This window comes from Euprymna scolopes, chromosome 16 (genome assembly GCF_053919585.1).
Source record: "Euprymna scolopes isolate OS-2025 chromosome 16, ASM5391958v1, whole genome shotgun sequence".
Taxonomy (NCBI): Eukaryota; Metazoa; Mollusca; class Cephalopoda; order Sepiida; family Sepiolidae; genus Euprymna; species Euprymna scolopes.
This window is the reverse complement of record NC_136497.1, coordinates 49,301,395-49,320,600: the sequence shown is the minus strand read 5'-3', so window position 1 is coordinate 49,320,600 and position 19,206 is coordinate 49,301,395. Positions and strand designations below refer to the sequence as shown.

The 19,206-nt window shown below is 34.6% G+C and overlaps 1 protein-coding gene across 1 annotated transcript in view; it reads left to right on the top strand.

Moving 5' to 3' along the window:
* The window catches only part of LOC145295935 (dual specificity testis-specific protein kinase 2-like), a 386,563-nt gene that overhangs the window by 160,898 nt on the left and 206,459 nt on the right, over positions 1-19,206 (top strand). The window contains exon 2 of the mRNA XM_080141816.1: positions 8,167-8,288. Within this exon, the coding sequence (XP_079997942.1) occupies positions 8,167-8,288 (122 nt within the window). The remainder of the gene's footprint in view (positions 1-8,166; positions 8,289-19,206) is intronic.

Sequence of the window (19,206 nt, the reverse complement as noted above, 5' to 3'; positions counted from 1 at the left end):
TTTCTCTCTCCCTCTCTCTCCCTGTTCTTTCTCTCTCCCTCTCTCTCCCTGTTCTTTCTCTCTCCCTCTCTCTCCCTGTTCTTTCTCTCTCCCTCTCCCTGTTCTTTCTCTCTCCCTCTCCCTGTTCTCTCTCTCTCCCTCTCCCTGTTCTCTCTCTCTCCCTCTCCCTGTTCTCTCTCTCTCCCTCTCCCTGTTCTCTCTCTCTCCCTCTCCCTGTTCTTTCTCTCTCCCTCTCCCTGTTCTTTCTCTCTCCCTCTCCCTGTTCTTTCTCTCTCCCTCTCCCTGTTCTTTCTCTCTCCCTCTCCCTGTTCTTTCTCTCTCCCTCTCCCTGTTCTTTCTCTCTCCCTCTCCCTGTTCTTTCTCTCTCCCTCTCCCTGTTCTTTCTCTCTCCCTCTCCCTGTTCTTTCTCTCTCCCTCTCCCTGTTCTTTCTCTCTCCCTCTCCCTGTTCTTTCTCTCTCCCTCTCCCTGTTCTTTCTCTCTCCCTCTCCCTGTTCTTTCTCTCTCCCTCTCCCTGTTCTTTCTCTCTCCCTCTCCCTGTTCTTTCTCTCTCCCTCTCCCTGTTCTTTCTCTCTCCCTCTCCCTGTTCTTTCTCTCTCCCTCTCCCTGTTCTTTCTCTCTCCCTCTCCCTGTTCTTTCTCTCTCCCTCTCCCTGTTCTTTCTCTCTCCCTCTCCCTGTTCTTTCTCTCTCCCTCTCCCTGTTCTTTCTCTCTCCCTCTCCCTGTTCTTTCTCTCTCCCTCTCCCTGTTCTTTCTCTCTCCCTCTCCCTGTTCTTTCTCCCTCTCCCTGTTCTTTCTCCCTCTCCCTGTTCTTTCTCCCTCTCCCTGTTCTTTCTCCCTCTCCCTGTTCTTTCTCCCTCTCCCTGTTCTTTCTCCCTCTCCCTATTCTGTCTCTCTCCCTCTCCCTATTCTGTCTCTCTCTCTCTCCCTATTCTGTCTCTCTCTCTCTCCCTATTCTGTCTCTCTCTCTCCCTATTCTTTCTCTCTCTCTCCCTATTCTTTCTCTCTCTCTCCCTATTCTTTCTCTCTCCTGTTCTCTCTCTCTCTCCCGTTCTCTCTCTCTCTCCCGTTCTCTCTCTCTCTCCCGTTCTCTCTCTCTCTCCCGTTCTCTCTCTCTCTCCCGTTCTCTCTCTCTCTCCCGTTCTCTCTCTCTCTCTCTCTCCTGTTCTCTCTCTCTCTCTCTCCTGTTCTCTCTCTCTCTCTCTCCTGTTCTCTCTCTCTCTCTCTCCTGTTCTCTCTCTCTCTCTCTCCTGTTCTCTCTCTCTCTCTCTCCTGTTCTCTCTCTCTCTCTCCTGTTCTCTCTCTCTCCTGTTCTCTCTCTCTCCTGTTCTCTCTCTCTCCTGTTCTCTCTCTCTCCTGTTCTCTCTCTCTCCTGTTCTCTCTCTCTCCTGTTCTCTCTCTCTCTCTCTCTCCTGTTCTCTCTCTCTCTCCTGTTCTCTCTCTCTCTCCTGTTCTCTCTCTCTCTCTCCTGTTCTCTCTCTCTCTCTCTCTCTCTCTCCTGTTCTCTCTCTCTCTCCTGTTCTCTCTCTCTCTCTCCTGTTCTCTCTCTCTCTCTCCTGTTCTCTCTCTCTCTCTCCTGTTCTCTCTCTCTCTCTCCTGTTCTCTCTCTCTCTCCTGTTCTCTCTCTCTCTCCTGTTCTCTCTCTCTCTCCTGTTCTCTCTCTCTCTCTCCTGTTCTCTCTCTCTCTCTCCTGTTCTCTCTCTCTCTCTCTCTCTCCTGTTCTCTCTCTCTCTCCTGTTTTCTCTCTCTCTCTCTCTCCTGTTTTCTCTCTCTTTCTCTCTCTCTCTCCTGGTTCGGTCTCTCTCCTGGTTCTCTCTCTCTCTCTCTCCCGTTCTCTCTCTCTCCCCCGTTCTCCCCCCCCCGTTCTCTCTCTCTCTTTTTTTTTTGCTCTCTATCTCCGTTATTTCTTCCTCACTAATGTCAACTAAGGGTACTGTGTCATTACTCAACACCTTTACCCTTTTAGTGTTATAAGTTGTATTGCCTTCTTGATGCACGCATTAAAAATGCAGACGGTAACTTGATGTCTTTTTCGATGCTCGCGTTGTTCATTTGATTTCACTTGCAATGGATGATCTGTAATTCAAATATGCAAATCGATTTTTCTTTTCTTTCTTTAAATTCCTCTTCAAGGTGAACATTAACCCTTGACTTCAAGAGTGCCTGCGTCGATTAACTGTTGCAAATTGTTCGCACTTCGCAATTTATGATCATAACTTGACATTCAACCCCCCTCCCCTAGTTTAGTGTTTAATGAAGATCTTCTGTACATGGTTTATGTATTTGAACTGTGTATGTTTACAATTCCTTTAGAAATTGACTAAAGTTAGTCAAAAGCTAATCATTTCCATAATTTTAATAAAGTCCTTCCATACCAAAGATTAAGGTTGTTCGACACAACCGGAATATCGTGCATCTGTGTTATGTTTACTGGTCAGTTTAATGCTTATCTATGGATTGGTTTGGGAATCTGCAAGCTGTTTGATAAGGCATTCAACAAACACCACCAAATTCTAGCAAGTTCCCCTGTTAACTCTATTATGCAAGTGAAGCTGGGCTGAAGAGCCCTCTGTGTGCACATGGACGTTCGACATCAACCTAAATAGATGGTAAGCTTTTGTTAAGAAATGGCAATTATCACACACACACACACACACACACACACACACACACACACACACACACACACACACACCTTCTATAATATAAAGCTGAATGTTTGTGTGTGTGCGTTTCTGGTCACGAATAGGCTCCTATATGGTTGACTATTTTAAAAAACTTATTACATATAATGATAGAAGATTTATCGAGACATAGGAATAGGTATGCTTGATCTAGCAGAACAGTGGTTCATTAAAATTGTGGGGTCTGCATTTGCGCCTGGTCCACAAAGTATGGAAATAAAAAATTAAAAAAAAAAACATTTACAAGTGTTTTTGATATAGATGTACATAAGAATACTTTGATAAGTATGTTTTAACTTAAATAGGGGTGGTATAATAAAATTGTGGGGTCTGCGTTCGCGCCTGGCCTCCACAGAATAGAAATAGGCACAAACTTTACTAAAGACTTTTCATATCTATCTGCGTAAGTATACTTTGTCAGTGTGAACAGGTATAATATAATAAATTATGGGGTCTGTCTATTTTATTTTTACTTTCATCATATTTTGCTTTGGTTTTGATACTCCCAAATTCGAAGCTATCTCATTACAACCCTTCCTTTTCATAACCTATCATACTTTCATAAATCAGAGTCCATTTTCTGTAGGCTGTTTTTGAATCCAGTCAACGACGGGTATTTTTGCTAGTATATATTGAAATCAAAACTAGACTTGAGTAGCGTATAAATGGACAATAGAAAAAATACTTATTTTCATCATTCATAAAAAAATTAAATTTATTACTGGTTAATAACGGTTTTACTTTATAATATAATTATATTTAGTTATTGATTAAATTATTTAAATAACAAAATCATTTTAATCATTAAAAATGTATAATTTGATTATTAAAGATTTTTTACAATTATAAAATATTTTTATCATAAATAGCAGTTGGATTTTATTATTTGCTAATGATTAAACAAATTGTTTTCGACCCCCCACCACCACCACCAAAAGAAAAAAAAACGTCTAAAATAAAATTAGAGATATTTTATTTTGTTCACACTAGTAGGTAATTTCCGATTTCAGCTACAAAGCCCATGACGAAATGAATGCTTTCTCTTTTAGCAATGTTGTGGCATACTGAAATGGTTTCTTTTTAATTTTAAACAGGGTTAGCTTTTTTTTAAGCTTGGTTACTCATCTGGCCATTTTCGATATGAAACTGCAGTGGCAAATAAATTTGGTGTGCATTTTTTTTCTACTAGAGAGTTACCGCTTATCAAGGTCCGGAGGCCACTTAAGGATAAGAGTTAATTAGTGTCAGGTGAGAAAAATACCGTGATGATCTATGATAGCAGAAATTAGGTAGAAATTAATTATTTAAAAGACAGGCTAAACAAGAACTTGTTTACATTGGATTTGAATACAACATGTTATAGTCAGCTTATTGAATTTTCGTTTAGTTTTAAACCCAGATAAAGAATAAAGGAAATTGCTGATATTATTTGTAGGTAGACGAGTGTTTGATGTGAATGTTTTATAGGGGAGGACCATAGAGTGAACCTCAGTAGAGCGCCTGCCATGAAAATAACGACAGATATGAATTTGCAACGTCTTTTCTGTGAGAAAGAAGTAGCAGGTAGGAGAAAACGATATCGCCCATCATATTTCAAAGTTTTACAATCTTTCCAAGCAGGAAAGGGTGAAATTAATATTGATGTGCTTAAAAGTGCTTGTGTAAAGGAGGGATGATTTTAAAGTACACGACGGTATTATCTCCCCAGTGTATCTTTTGTTGGTAATGTTTCCTGAAAACTCCTCCTTTCACACACACGCACACACGATTTGGTTTCTACCAAAATCGTATGACTCCATCTCTTTTCTTCTTATTGATTGGGCAACACCAATCGTGTATTCGTCTGTGATAAAATCGCAATTGATTCAAATATGCAGCAAACAAACCCCTACTTATACCTTCTTCTCATAAAAATTAGTTTGTTGTTCCATTTACCCTCTGCTTTGTAATTAAAACTAATATATATATATATACGAGCAAACCGTTAATAAAACATGTTAAAAAAACACTTTGAAATGAGTTAAAAACATATTTAATCTGAAAAGGAAACACTAGATAAGTGGATAGTCCTTAATCCGCGGAGTTTCGAAGAAATGCTTTCCTTCTCATCAGAGTGTAGGAATTAGCAAAATGCGGTATCGGATTTTGCATGCAAAAGTATTTGATGAAACAACAAGTAAGTCAAAGATTTTACTTAAAAACAAAAAAGTGAAGCAGAAGGAATATGGTGAAGAAAAATGGATAGTCTGGTGGAAGATAAATAATCCAGTGACGGTAAAATCCAAATATATAACTTCAAGAAAGTTAATTGAATTTCCATTTGCACAAGTAAAATCCAAGGAAATCCCGTAATTGGAAGATGGTCCAAAATAATCCAAAGGCAGAAATCCATGGAATAATTCACAAAAATGTGTACAAGGGGAAAAAAAGGAAAAAATTTCAATAATATTAATAAAAGAAAAATAATATATATGCTTTTCACTCTACTGCCGAGACATAAATATAAATAAGAAAGATCAGGGAAGAAAAAGAGGAAAATTTTTATTTTATTTATATATATATCTATCTATATATATATCTATATATATCTATATCTATATATATATATATATATATATATATATATATATATATATATATTAGTTGTGTTCTAATGATAAGATGATTTATGGAAAAATCATTTATTTAAGCAACAAGAATTCAACATCAACAAATAATCATTATACGATCGTTTCTGATACAAGACAAAAAAGAAATTTGAAGAAAGTCTCATCCTCAACACCAGGATTAGACATAAGATAGAAACCTTAAATATATGATCAAAATGAGGATACCAAAATATTATAGAGTAAATCAAAGTTATAGGCTAAAAAGAATCAAATATAATATACTTAGAGAAACCCTTATAAGGGCTATTATCAGACAATTATAAATACTATCTAAATAGAACACTGACACTTAAGTGAAAACATCACAAAATTATACAGCAAATGAAGATTACAGGCGAAAAAGAGGTAAAATAATTTATTTGTATCGTTTGATGGCGTTCGTATGTAAACACATCTTACAGCGATTACTACTCTTATGACATTCTACTACTATTATTATTATTATTAATACTACTAAAACTATAGCAGTTTTGTTTATTTTAAAGGTATTTTTGTGGAAAACGGTATCTTTTACAATTTCGGTTATTTTTAAGGTATTTACTTTCATTTATCAGTTTCATAAAAGCTTAAAGTAAATATTTTTTTTATTTACACAGTGGTCACCACTTATCAAGGCCCGGAAGCCACTCAGGGATAAGGGTTATTGCAAGTACATTACGTTAGTGTGGAGATTTGATGAAGTGTTTACTTAAGGGGGCGGTTCATTAAGAATTTGTTAACGTTGGACTTGAAGACATCCAAGTTGTAGTCAGGTGGGAAGCAGGCAGACGGAACAGTTCCACAGACGTGCAGTTCTAAGAAAGAAGCTTTGTTCATGGAATCCACGTTTTGATTTAGGCACAGATAAAGAGTGGGGGAAATTTTTCACAGTGGATTCAGCTAGACGGGTGTTTTTCGTGAAAGATTGGCGAAGAGGGACCAGAGATTGAAGTTCAGACGAGCACCTTCCATGGAAATAACGATAAAACAAGGATAGGCTCGCAACGTCTCTTCTGTGGGAGAGAGGTTGCAGGGTAGAGAAAAGGGCATCCCCCACTAAGCCACAAAGTCTATTTTGTACTCTGTCAAGTCAGGATAGGCTGTTTTTAGCAGCTCCTGCCCAGATATGGCAGCAGTATTCCATCCTTGGACGTACTTGGCTTTTATATAGATAGAGAATTGCATCAGTAGTGAGATATCTTCTGGAGCGGTAGAAGGATCCCACCATCTTTCCAGCGACCTTGCCAACAGACTTGATGTAAGTGTTCCATTTCAGATCAGGAGTAAAGGTCAAACCCAGAAGCTTGTCAAAACACGGGGCCTCTCCCACACGAGAGCCATCCATCCCAATTGATGCCAGATGGGGATCAGAGCGTTGATGATGTAAGGATAGGAGTTTGGTTTTAGATGCATTAAAGGTAACCAGCCACGTCTTCCCCCACTGAACCACGTGCTCGAGATCAGAGGAGAGAGAATCAGAGAGAACTTTGTCATTTACAGCCTTTGATGTGTTGCCGTAGATGGTCGAGTCATCAGCATAGATGTCAACGAATGATTTAAGTATGTGTTTAGGGAGGTCATTGATGTAGATCAGGAAGAGAGTTGGGCCCAGGATTGACCCTTGAGGGACTCCAGCATTAATATGTTGAATTAATTGATTAATCCAGACGCGCACACAGCAGGATTCGACCACAGTATTTTTGTCTGCCCTCCCCCATTAAATAAAAAAACAAACAAACAATTATTCAAACGCATTTTTTCACATAAACATTGAATTAAACTTGTTAATCATATCTAAAAAAAACAAAACATGGTTCATATTTCACACACACACATAATTAACATTAACAGGTACTTCTACAGAATAAGGAGTGGGCTTTGAAACTAGGGGTTATTTTAGTGTTGTTATTATTGCTACAGACAGAGCTTCTATACTTTCATCTAATGATTTAATAAAAGATAGCATTTTTTTATTTATATTCAAGACACATTTACAGTTTTTATTTATTTTATAACAATTTGATAATACAAAAAATATAATAACCCTAACAGGTACTTCTGCAAAATACGGATTGTGCGTTTTTTGTTGTTGTTGATGATGGTGCTTTTAGTATTGTTATTATTACTACGGACAGGGCTTTTCAACAACATTAACGGATACAGGATGTAATAAAAACATAAAACATACCATAAACAATTCGCTTATATAGTGTATTCAACGTCGATGTTGACACTATAATTTTATTATTGATTTTTGTGTGGTAGTGATATGGACTTTAGTATTGTATTATTGCTATTATTTTACTAATAATACTATTTTTATTTTCTACATTCTTCATATTTTTTAAATTATTATTAGTAGTAGTAGTCTTATTACGATTTTTTGTTATATTATTACAATTCTGATTATTTCTACTATTGGTTGTATTACTGTTATTGCTATGATTCTATTAATATTATGAGTTGGCTAGTAGTAACAATTATTTGTGTTATATTTTTCTCAGTATTACTATAATCATTAACATCATTATTACTTCTTTTATTCTTACTATTATTAATAATGTTAGTACTATTATTTTTTCCTTTTTTTTTCTACACCGATTGATATATTTTACTTTACTTTTTAAACACTTTCCAGTTTGAGACGTTTTCATTCTCGTTTTCTTTTTTTAACTTCATTTATTGCGACCGTATTTTATATGAATACTAGCAGAGCGACTGATTTATGATCGTTTTATGATCGTGAATGTTATATATTTTTTTTAAACTTCCCTTTTTTTTTTTTAACTCTTGAAATAAACCATAATATCTATTTTTCTTTCTTTTTTTTCCATTAGGTTGCACATCGAACAACGGGCAAAGTTATGGTTTTAAAAATGAACACATCGACCAGTAACCGACCAAACATGTTACGTGAAGTGCAGCTAATGAACCGACTTTCACATCCGAATATACTCAAGTAAGTTGCATATCTTACACTCTTTGAGGTTGCGGAAATCTTAACACACAAATGGGGCAGACAGCTGTTCGAGGTCATTATGAGCATATTAATCCTATTCTCATCTGTGTATAGAAGGACGTTCTGTCGGTAAAGACAAGTAGGGGATCCCGGTGTACTACTTTACCTATGGATGGGGGTGGGGGGCTTATAGTAATAAGACATCTCTGGTTGATGTAATTTGGTTAACATTCTCCTTTCTTCTTATACTCCCTCACAAATGTGATGTTGTTTGTCTTAGTTTTTTCTATAAATACTGTTATGACATGTGTTCTTCATAATTGTTTGATCTATTCCATCATTCCTTTGTTCCAGCTCGTTTGATTCATTGGTCTAGTGGTCTCCATCAATTTACTGTTTAATACCAGATTGTAATACAGTTTCCTCTACCTGTAGCTTCTTTCCCAAAATTGTAAACTTGTGGAATTCTCTACCTTCTGACTCTTTTCCTCCTACCTATATTCTTTTTTCTTTTTTTTTTTTTTTTTAATAATAACCATCTTCTGTGTTTGTGATAATCATCTTTTGTGTTTGTGATAATCATCTTTTCTTCTTGTTGTCTCATCTCATCACCTGGCTTCATGCCTTGTATGGAGCAAATAAGATCATGGCTATAATATTAAAAATTACAACTTTTTCATTTGTTACATTCTTCCTTTCTCCATGCAGAGCCCAGCTGTCTTTTTGTCACAAACAGTTCAATTAAACCATACCTTTTAGTTCTTGTGTCCAGATGTTTACAGTTCCTCAGATCTTCCAATGACTAAGAATACTCAATTTCTGAAATTGAAAATCGTCACAGCAACTTAAAAATGGAAAAAAAAAAATATGAGTCTTGAATTTATTGAAGACCATTTTTATTTGGCTCGATTCAGGCCAGCAGCAAAAGTTAGAAAAGTTATGAGACCATTAACTCATTTCTTATATCTAGCCTTGTCAAGATTCCAAAGTAGATTACATAAAATCTCTTATCTGCTTGCTCAAACTCCATGGGACGTCACATATTCTCACATTGCGTCAACGGTCACCCGTAATCTAGCATATAAATGGAAGTTGTTTGTTTGTTTGTTTGTGTGTCAGAAACTACACAAGACACACCCACGAAGATGATATATTTTTCAACCCAAGCCATAAAATATGGACACTTTTTTTGTTTGTCATATTTATTCTTTTTGGCACAAAATACAGCAGAATGATTAACATTTAGAGATTTTTTTATCTTCATCAAGATTTCATGTAAAATCGTATTTGTGATGGAGAGGAGAGTTTTAAAAGGAAAAAATATTTCCTATCTCGAATGTAGAAGATGCATGGAACAGGCGCATCCTATTGATGGTCATCCTTTCAAAGAGATCATACTTGATGATAATACCTTGAAAGTAGTAGACTTTTTTGTGTTATCTAATGAATATTCCGAGTGCAAATAATGGATATGAACTCTGTACGACCACATGAGTGAATGCAACTTGGACAATTTTGTGAGGTGTCTTCTCTGACATCATCAGAAGCTTTCACTCTCTCCATCCATGATAAGTTGCCATGCAACTGTCTAAGATGTGTCATGATATGTGGCAGTTAATGCTGGACCTGCACCCAACATTCTCTTGCCCGACTTCAGCACAATAACAAAGGAGTCTGTATCATGAAATCTGACTAAACCCAACATGCCAGGTTCAAGAATTTGCTGAAGGCACTAAATTTGCCCAGCATGAAGGTTATCCTAAGGATAAATCAGTTACACTGGTATGGTTGTGTGGAGCATTCATCGTCCTGGATAAATTGTTGCAAGAGCATGGATATCCTAAATTTCGGGTAGATTGACCGATCAAGGATAACTTGTAAACAAGTGATTAAACAAGATCATAGAGAGTGGAATTTGGAGATAGTTGAACCATGTAAACTTGAGTGAGTTTGTATAATATCAGAGAATGTCTGACCCTTGAACAAGTCATGTTAAATGAATATAAAAAGTTTACACACTTAACTTTTTCTATTTCAGGTAGCCTTGCTATTTTGTTTATAATGTAAAGAGTTTTCTGACATCAGAGTTTTTTTTTTTCATCCTTTCTTACTTCTCCTCTCTATTTCTTACTTTCCACCATTTTCTTTCTCCCTCTACGCACCCCCACCACAACCCAGGAACAACCTACTCTCTACCCCCAGGCCATACCTAAACAAACTAAACATGCCATAAAAACAAAGCAACATAAAGCTACTTCATTTTTCTTCCTAAGTGACATTTCATGACAAAATTTTGTACAAAATTTGCTGATCTGTTTGTTGAATCATTTGGTTGTCTTATTTTCACAACGTTTCAATTGATGTAACTCTGACCTTCTTCGGGTGTATCTTGTTTAAATCTGGAATCTTTTTGTCAAACTCTGGAATCTGCATGGAATTTTGAACAGAACCCTTTAGTTAATCCACAGAGGTAGTATGCTTTTGTTCCGTCAAATTCAGGATTCTGTATAGATTCCCCAGTTCGACAGAAAGATTCCTGGGTCCGATAGAAAGATTCCCGAGTTTGGCAAGATACAATTAATGTCGAAGATTACATCATTTAAAAAAAATAACACTCCAGATGAGAACAGGAAGAATCCAAATAAGAATCAATCTTCATCTCAAAAACTCAGAAACATGTTTTAATTGCTCCAATTTTCAAGCATTTTATTTATTTTTTGTGTTGGTTTGATAATTGTTATACGTCAGTTACAACTCTGCATTGATTTTTGTTTTCTGAATAAATAGAAAAAACTAGAAAGAACCTATCATTTAATTAGCCTTTCCTAAACAATTATTTCTTTTGAATTCTGCTTTTGAATGGCGTGAGTCGTTTAGACTGTGCACCTTGTGATGGGAGCTATATGTTATTAATTGGGAATGGAGAGGGGAACCTGAGCGATAATTTGATTGAATCTTTAGCATTTTTTTGTTTGTTTTTTTTTTTTGTTTTGTTTTTTGCTTCAGTTGATAATTAAATCAACTATATTTAATAAGTTTAAGTGGAGAACATCTGTTTAAAACATCGATGGGAAAAAATTGTTCAACTGAAAAATTACTTTCATGCAATCAAACAGGTAAGTTAAACCTAAGGAGAAGCAACAAATTTCATGATTTCTTTAGTATTTTCTGAGGTTTTATTGAAATACTAGCAGGCCATCCGGCGTTGCCATATCATAAGATAAGTTTAAATATGATATTTTAATTCATACAGATTACGTATTTATTATTAGAGAGACAGTTTTCTATCTATTATTATATTGAACTTAAATTTAGTACAAGTTAAATTTAAAGATTTCATATTGTTGGTACCGTGAAGAGCTGCAAATAAATAAGACACCACGGTGGTATATTTATAAGAGTGTGTATTATATATATATATATATATATATATATATATATATATTCAATCTTCTTATTTTTTTCATACAGTAAGTTATAGAAATACTGCTCGTTTTTTGTTTTATACATTGAAGAGTCCATATAATGACGAAATAGAGTACATCTTTTTTTACGGTAATCGGGAATAAATAAAAACTCCATTGATAAATATTTAGAGATTTATAAAGAATGGGAATCAGTAATTGCATCTGAATCAGGGAAAAATATTGGAATCGTCACATCACTACTGTTAAGTTATCAAATTCTCGACATTCCATCCATCATTTCCAATCCTCTCATTGTATTCTTCATTATCCAATCGACAATCTCATTAACATTATCTTCAAGAGGTTTTTGGCCTTGATGATTTAACGTAGTCGTTAATCTTCAACGGTATTGTTACATTTTAACACTTGGACCTACACGTATGCAGAGACAGTTGCAAGGAAACAAACAAATTGAATAAATTCGACTAAGATTTTTTTTTCAGTTTTAACTGAAGTCAACACCACATTGCATATTGTTTTAAAAGTCTCTTATTTTGCTGTATAGTTAACAAAATCCTGTCGTCTCGACATATGCTTAAAAGCCTTTCATGACACCATGGAGTCACGCATCCATCTCCCACCGGGATACTTTTTTTCTGTCCTCGCCATGTGGTGCACTTTTTCTGTTTTTTTCTTTTCTTTTCCTTCCTCCACTGTGACGTCATATCATACACCGGCTTGGTCATTTGCATATGTGTCATGTGGCTGCTGCTAACGTGCGTCAGCGGCTCTGTTACATTGAGTAATGACTCATTAGAATTGAAAATGTATTGCTCATTTGAAAATGTTATTAAAAACAGACATACTAATTAATTCAATTTTTTTAAGAAGACAGAAGTTCTTCATTGGGTACTTATTTACAACCCAATCTCCAGCAACTTCACTTCGGCATCTTTTAGCAGCTTATGTAAGCAGAGTATCCGAAAGATGCCAAACCGAAAACTGTCAGATGCTTAATTCTAAACGTGGCATTATCCTCTTTCTCATATTAAGAATGGCTTTCTAGTTAGCCATTCTTAACATGGGAAAAGGGAGCATTTCATGTTGACATGAAGTATCGCAAGTAAGTTTTGGTTTTAAAAATGCTTTCTAGATTTAGTGAATTTCATGCTTTCATTGAAAGTTATCTTCTGACAACTAATTGGATAATTGTTTCGGCATCTTTTGACTGCTTACATAAGCTGTCGAATCAAAGTTACTGGAGATTGGGCCGTAAACTGGATAAGTACCATTCATCATTTTTTGATGAAAGGTATACATAAGAATGGATCTGTAATTTGTAATGAATCCACGTTATATCAAACTTTTAATGGATGATCATCAAAAAATACTGAGTTCATGTTATTTTATTTCTTCAAACCCACAGTTTTACGCCGGTTGTAGGTAGAATAGCAACTTGTATTAAATTATTTGTGCTCGATAATTTTTTGGAAATTTTGAGGATGAGGATTCATAATTTGTATTTGTATTATTCAGATCGCAATTCTCATCTTCTTATATTCACATTATCTATCTCTACACGTAAATAAATAAATAAATACGTCCCATAAAAATAAGGGCGATCTATTTATGTATATATGAATAAGAAAAAGAGCCTATAGCTCTTTAAAAAAAAAAAACGCAAAGGTCGCGAAAAAAAACAAAACATTAAGTTCGACGTTGTTAAATATCGCTAAAAAAAAAACGCCAACAACATACACACACACACACACACACACATATATATATATATATATATATATATATATATATATATATATATTATACAATATTCTGCTTGTTTCTTCCTTAGTATGTTACACCTTGAAAAAGGCTAAATACAACTTTTGAAGGCCAGCCTGCTTAAAAAAAAAAGACCAAATTCACGAAATTTGGTTTTAAAAATGCCAATCTTGTAACCCTGAACAAGGATATGAGTGATCTCCCTTTGATGTCGTTTCGTTTTGGAATATCATTGTAATAATATATGATTATTGTTCTAATGATGTGAGAAACGAACTCGTACTTTTGATGCGCAGCAGTTTTTCACCAAAGAAAGAAGTCAGCAAAATATTGCGTAAAAAAGGAAACACTTGAAAAAGGGGGGGGGGCGCATTGTTTGCCAAGAGATGCTGGACTGAAGGGGTAAATTAAAAATTGTCTCTTACGATTTTCTTTTATTATTTTTATTAAACTATGTAACACATTACTTTCTAAGTATTTATTAGTACTTATGGATTTATCTCATTTGGATCAGTTCTATATTTAAAATACAATGGACACTATTTTCATGGAAATGTTAATAAACTCGTATTTGCTGCATCTTATTGGTTTTACTGTTAAAAATAATTTTTTGCGCTATCTAAGCCAATATCTACTTTATAAAAACATTTGTTGATTAAATAGTAGAATTTCCACGGGTCATGCTTGAATATTATCATGTTATATTAACGTTTCAGCCAGTATAACTGCGGACTTTCAGGTGCATCATTTTAAACTTGAGACCCTCCTAGTCGAACACTGGAACCTGTAGAGAAATTTAAACTGAGCTTTTTATTTTATCCACATGTACAGATTGTTCTTATTCCGTCAGCTACGACCGAGTAGAAGTGTTAATTTGGGTTATATTTAGTTTATGTGGTTAAAGCAAGGAGTACTTTGTAATTACAATTTGCGTTTGGATACTGTGAGTAGTAAGGGGTGTGTATTTGCTTCGTGGATTGTTTGGCACATTTTATTAATTAGGGCCTTAATGAAAATAGGATTAATTGGATTGATAACTAGAGTTGATAATTAGACTGACTACATTTAATAAGTGAATGGGGACGTTTGTTTAATTAATAAATGAAAAAAAAAATGGTTATGGTGAAGGTATTACTTTTATGCATGAATAATCTATATATTAATACGATAGCGTGTGTGTTATTTATTTTGTGTGTCACGCTTACATCTGAGTGGCTATTGTTTAATTGTTACTTGCCTGGGTGCCCGGCATTGCGCGGGTGTTTGGAGGTGTGTGTTGAGCAAAAAAAGAAAAAAGATAGGAGTAGGCTTGCAGGATCAAACCCATACTGTGAAGGAGAAAAAGAACGCGAAAAAAAAAGTGACGTTTTTGCTGTTGCGCCCATCGCCAAACCGGGAATGACGTAGGTTTAAATTAGGGATGGTCAATCAAAATGACTTTTGAAAATATCTGCGAAAAAAGCGACCCCTCCCTGTAGAAAAGTGCGCTGTTGAGGGTGAAGGAATTAATGTTTTTAGCCAATTTTTTTATATTTGCCGTCCCAAGGGTCGAGCTTCAAAACGATACTGATCTCGTAAAAATCCGTCACCTCTGTCAAAAGTGTTAGGCAGACATTCAAACATACATACATACATACATTTAAACAGACAGGTGAGATTTATATTATAGATGAACTTCCATTTCTTGTAATAAATAATTTTACCAATAATTCTTCATAAGTTTTGGTTTCGATTATAGCTGATGTCACTCCAGTAATAAATAAATAAATATATATATATATATATATATATATATATATATATATATATATATATATATATATATATATTTAAAATAATTTTATCAAGAATTCTTCATAAGTTTTGGTTTCGATTATAGCTAAAGGAACTCAAATTTATATATATATATATATATATTTCATAAGTTTTGGTTTCGCTTTAAGTTGATGCACCCAATCATATGGATATATTTTTTTATTTTTTAAATCACAACTTTATAATATATAAAAATCGATAGAACATTAACTTTATAATAATATATATACGAAATCTGCAAGAATTAAAATATCATTTTTAAGCATACTTTACGACCGGGCTATGCCGGACGTCCCTGCTAGCTTAGATAAATACTTTTGCAATTTTAACAAAAGAGCTACAATAATAGAACGTCTCCATTTGCATTGAACATTTACAGAATGCCAACATCAATATATTACATATGAAGGATTCCCTGTGGAATTTTCATAGGTCCCGCTAGTTTCTATTATTTTTCGTTTTTTTTCTATCTATTTCTCTCTTTTTTAAAATTATTTTTATATTTCTTTCGTTGCTTTTAAAAAATTTTTTTTTCTTTATTAAAGATTAATTGCTTATTTCCGTTTTTGATATTCGAAAATTTACTTTCTGTCATGAATAAAACTTGACCAAGGCTCACTTGCACCCTGACTTCAACTGAACTGCAAACTTTTTTTGTGGAGGTTTTTACCTTCTCGTTCATTACACTTTGCGAGTAAACAGCTTTTATCTCTATGCTTGAAGAGGAACTAAATCTGAGCACAATTTAACAATATAAATAATAATAATAAAAACAAAAAACGTTATGCTTTAATATAAATACAGGAATTTGAAAACAGATTTGTCGTTAGAATGTTTTGTTTATTCTATTTTTTGTCAGTATTTACAAAATTCAAAACATTTGTTCTGACTGGTTGTCTTCGTATAAACATCATCGAGTTATATGCTAGTGAGTTATGAAACCGACAACAAAAGTTTGGATTTCATAAAAGCTGAACTGATCGTGATTCTTTTTTTCTTAAGATGCAAGTAGAGGGGCATCAATTGTACTAAGCTAAGAACATAGAAGTGTTATTCCTAGAGGGTTAGGGGAAGGTTGTGGTAATAATAATAATAATAATAATAATAATAATAATAATAATACCACCAATAATTATAGGACTACTAGGAACAGTTCCAAAGAGATTGGAAAAAAAAAGACCAGGAAAACACTGATTAAACAGACTCTAATGTTGAAAATTGCTGAAATTTAAAAAAAAAAAACTTTCAAATGCAGAAACTAACTCACATAAACTACAAACGCTAACTAACCATATGGAAACTGCAACAAAAGTAGCACAAAAAGATAGAATGGGACATCACATGGGAACAAGAAAACTGCAACCGTAAAAATGTAAGTTAACTATGTTCCCCCCCCCCAAATAAACCATAGTGTTGGCATCAACTGGCACCACACTAAATAGTCGTGAAAGGTCAAGGAGGATGGAAAGACCAAGGAGAGAAAGCACTTACCAGGCCTCTACTGGATGAGTGCGAAGAGGACTGGGATCTTGGGGAGGCTTGCTTCCAATCAATGGCAAATGGCTGTTGTGATAACACAAAATCCAAAGGTTATCAAAAAAGGTTAAAAAAGAAAAGAAGGTTGCAAAGGTTATTGAAAGAGATGGAGAGTAGTGGAAATCTGGGAAGACTTGTCACATAAACTCTAGGGAACACCACTGGTTGTTAGTAATCTCTTATGATTCCCTGTGTGAGAGCTGCTAGTGAGTACAAATAATAATAATAATAATAATAATAATGGTAATTCGTGATTGCTGTTGCGATAGTAAGAGCTGGTGTTATATCAAATGAGTTGGCTGATTTCAAAAGTAAATAAAGTCAGTAATTTGTGGTTTGGTTAAAAAATGCATACAAGCAAGCAATTTGAATAGAGGAAAGATACTATCGACAGAAACGAAAGTGTAACAGCAGAGATTGTAATAGGGTCACGAGGGCGTCTCTAGCACTAGCTATATGGCGGGATCTGGTGTGTGCACATACAGTATATAAAGAGACAGGTGTAAGAAAAACATAATAAGGTTATATCATAATAAAAGTAAGCAATGAAAATTCCCTTTTGTGTTTTAGAGTCCTCATTTGTGAAAAGTCCTGCAGAAAAAAAAATGCTAGAAGAATTCATCAACTGAGAAACGATAAGTGTTTTTGGGGGAATCTAATGAAGCATGGCATCCTTAATGAAGATATTGCCTTCATAACATATAAATTGTAAGGAGCAACGTTACTTTTAACCAGTTGAGGAAGCTTAAGTTTTCACATGCGGTCCATTGCAATGAAAATAAAGGCCACTACATTGCAATATGAGTTACATGACTATCAATTGTCAGATGTTTTTCGCAAATGACAGATTCAAAAACTAGTGTTGGGACGACTAATCAGAGTCGGAAAAATTTGGAGTATTGGAATTGGTATCGAAAAAAAAAAAAGTGTGCCTAATTTCCGATTTCAAAAAACATTCTTGCACCATTGCCGATACTAATGGTAAAAATTTATTGATTTTTAAAAATTAAAATTTATAGATCGTCATGACGAATTTTATAAGAAAAAAAAATGGTCCAATAAGAATTGTATGAGTGGATATAGTGATACAAGTGATACGTGAAGATCTCACAATGAGTTTATCAATATCTTGGATACAATACGTAAAGAGAAAACATTACTAACTTTGTTAAATTATTCTATCTGCATTTAAAAATAGACGAGAACTCTCCGCTACCCCCCCCCCCATCCAACAAAAAAAAAAAATGGAATTTTATTATTTTTAAGCGATCTTAAAATCGCAATTGGGGTAATTATATCAGAATCGGGAATTTAGAACAAAATCAGTAACTGAATTGAAATTGGGAATTTAGAATAAAATCAACAATTGCATCAGAATCTGGGAAAATTTTGGAGTCGTCCTATTGTTATATTACTTATGGGTCACTATTTATTGAGGGCCAGGGTCACTTAAGGACAAGCATTAAAGAGACATTACCATGAAAGGACTGGAAACAGTGGGATGGACAGAAAATGGATGAACTTTATGCATTAGGCAGCCAGGAGAAGCATCTGGCAAATAGTGATAAAATCTCTGGAGAAATAAATATTTAGTTCTCTTGCAGTTTTAGGTGATATTCTTGAAATCTGGTGCTTTGCCAAAGTTTTGCATAATTTGGTTCATATTCTTACAGTGGAATTTGGTATATATTTTTTTCTTTCTACTTTTGCGTTCATTAAATTGGATTTTGTACATTCTAGAGCATAGTTTGGAAATATTACAACCTTGAGAGAATGGTCGACTCGGCTTGTTAAAATTCCCGAACTGTTAACCACTTAACAGACTCGTAGAGGAAGGTTAAAAGAAAGGAAAACAAAGATAAATGGTAAACAATAGGGCAGCAGCATCGTTGGAAGAATTCTGCTTGGTTTATGATTGTTATTGGCGAAGTGAGGTTGGTTGTCGGCTACCAAACGCGATATTTTTGCTCTGGTTATAGACTATTTTACAGACACTCCAGTTTTAGTGTTGACGAATATGTTGTTTGGATGTTATGGCTGCTGTGATAGATAAGGATTTTTATGATAGCTGAGATGAATCTTCTCATATACGAGATGGAATTTATTAATAAGATTTGCTTTGGGATTTTCTTGCTGATTTTTAACTCATTTTAATATCATTTAAAAAAAATATCTATCTCTCACATATACTCTATCTCATAGTATCTCCCCCTCTCCCCCTTTCTATACATCTCTATTTATCTCCCTCTCTATCTCTCTCTTCCTCTCTTTCTCTCTCTTTATATATAATTATTTTATATATCACATAACATGTTTTAAAGAGATATATTTTATGCATGTTCAGTATTTACTTCAACAGTGCTCAATATGTGAGTAGA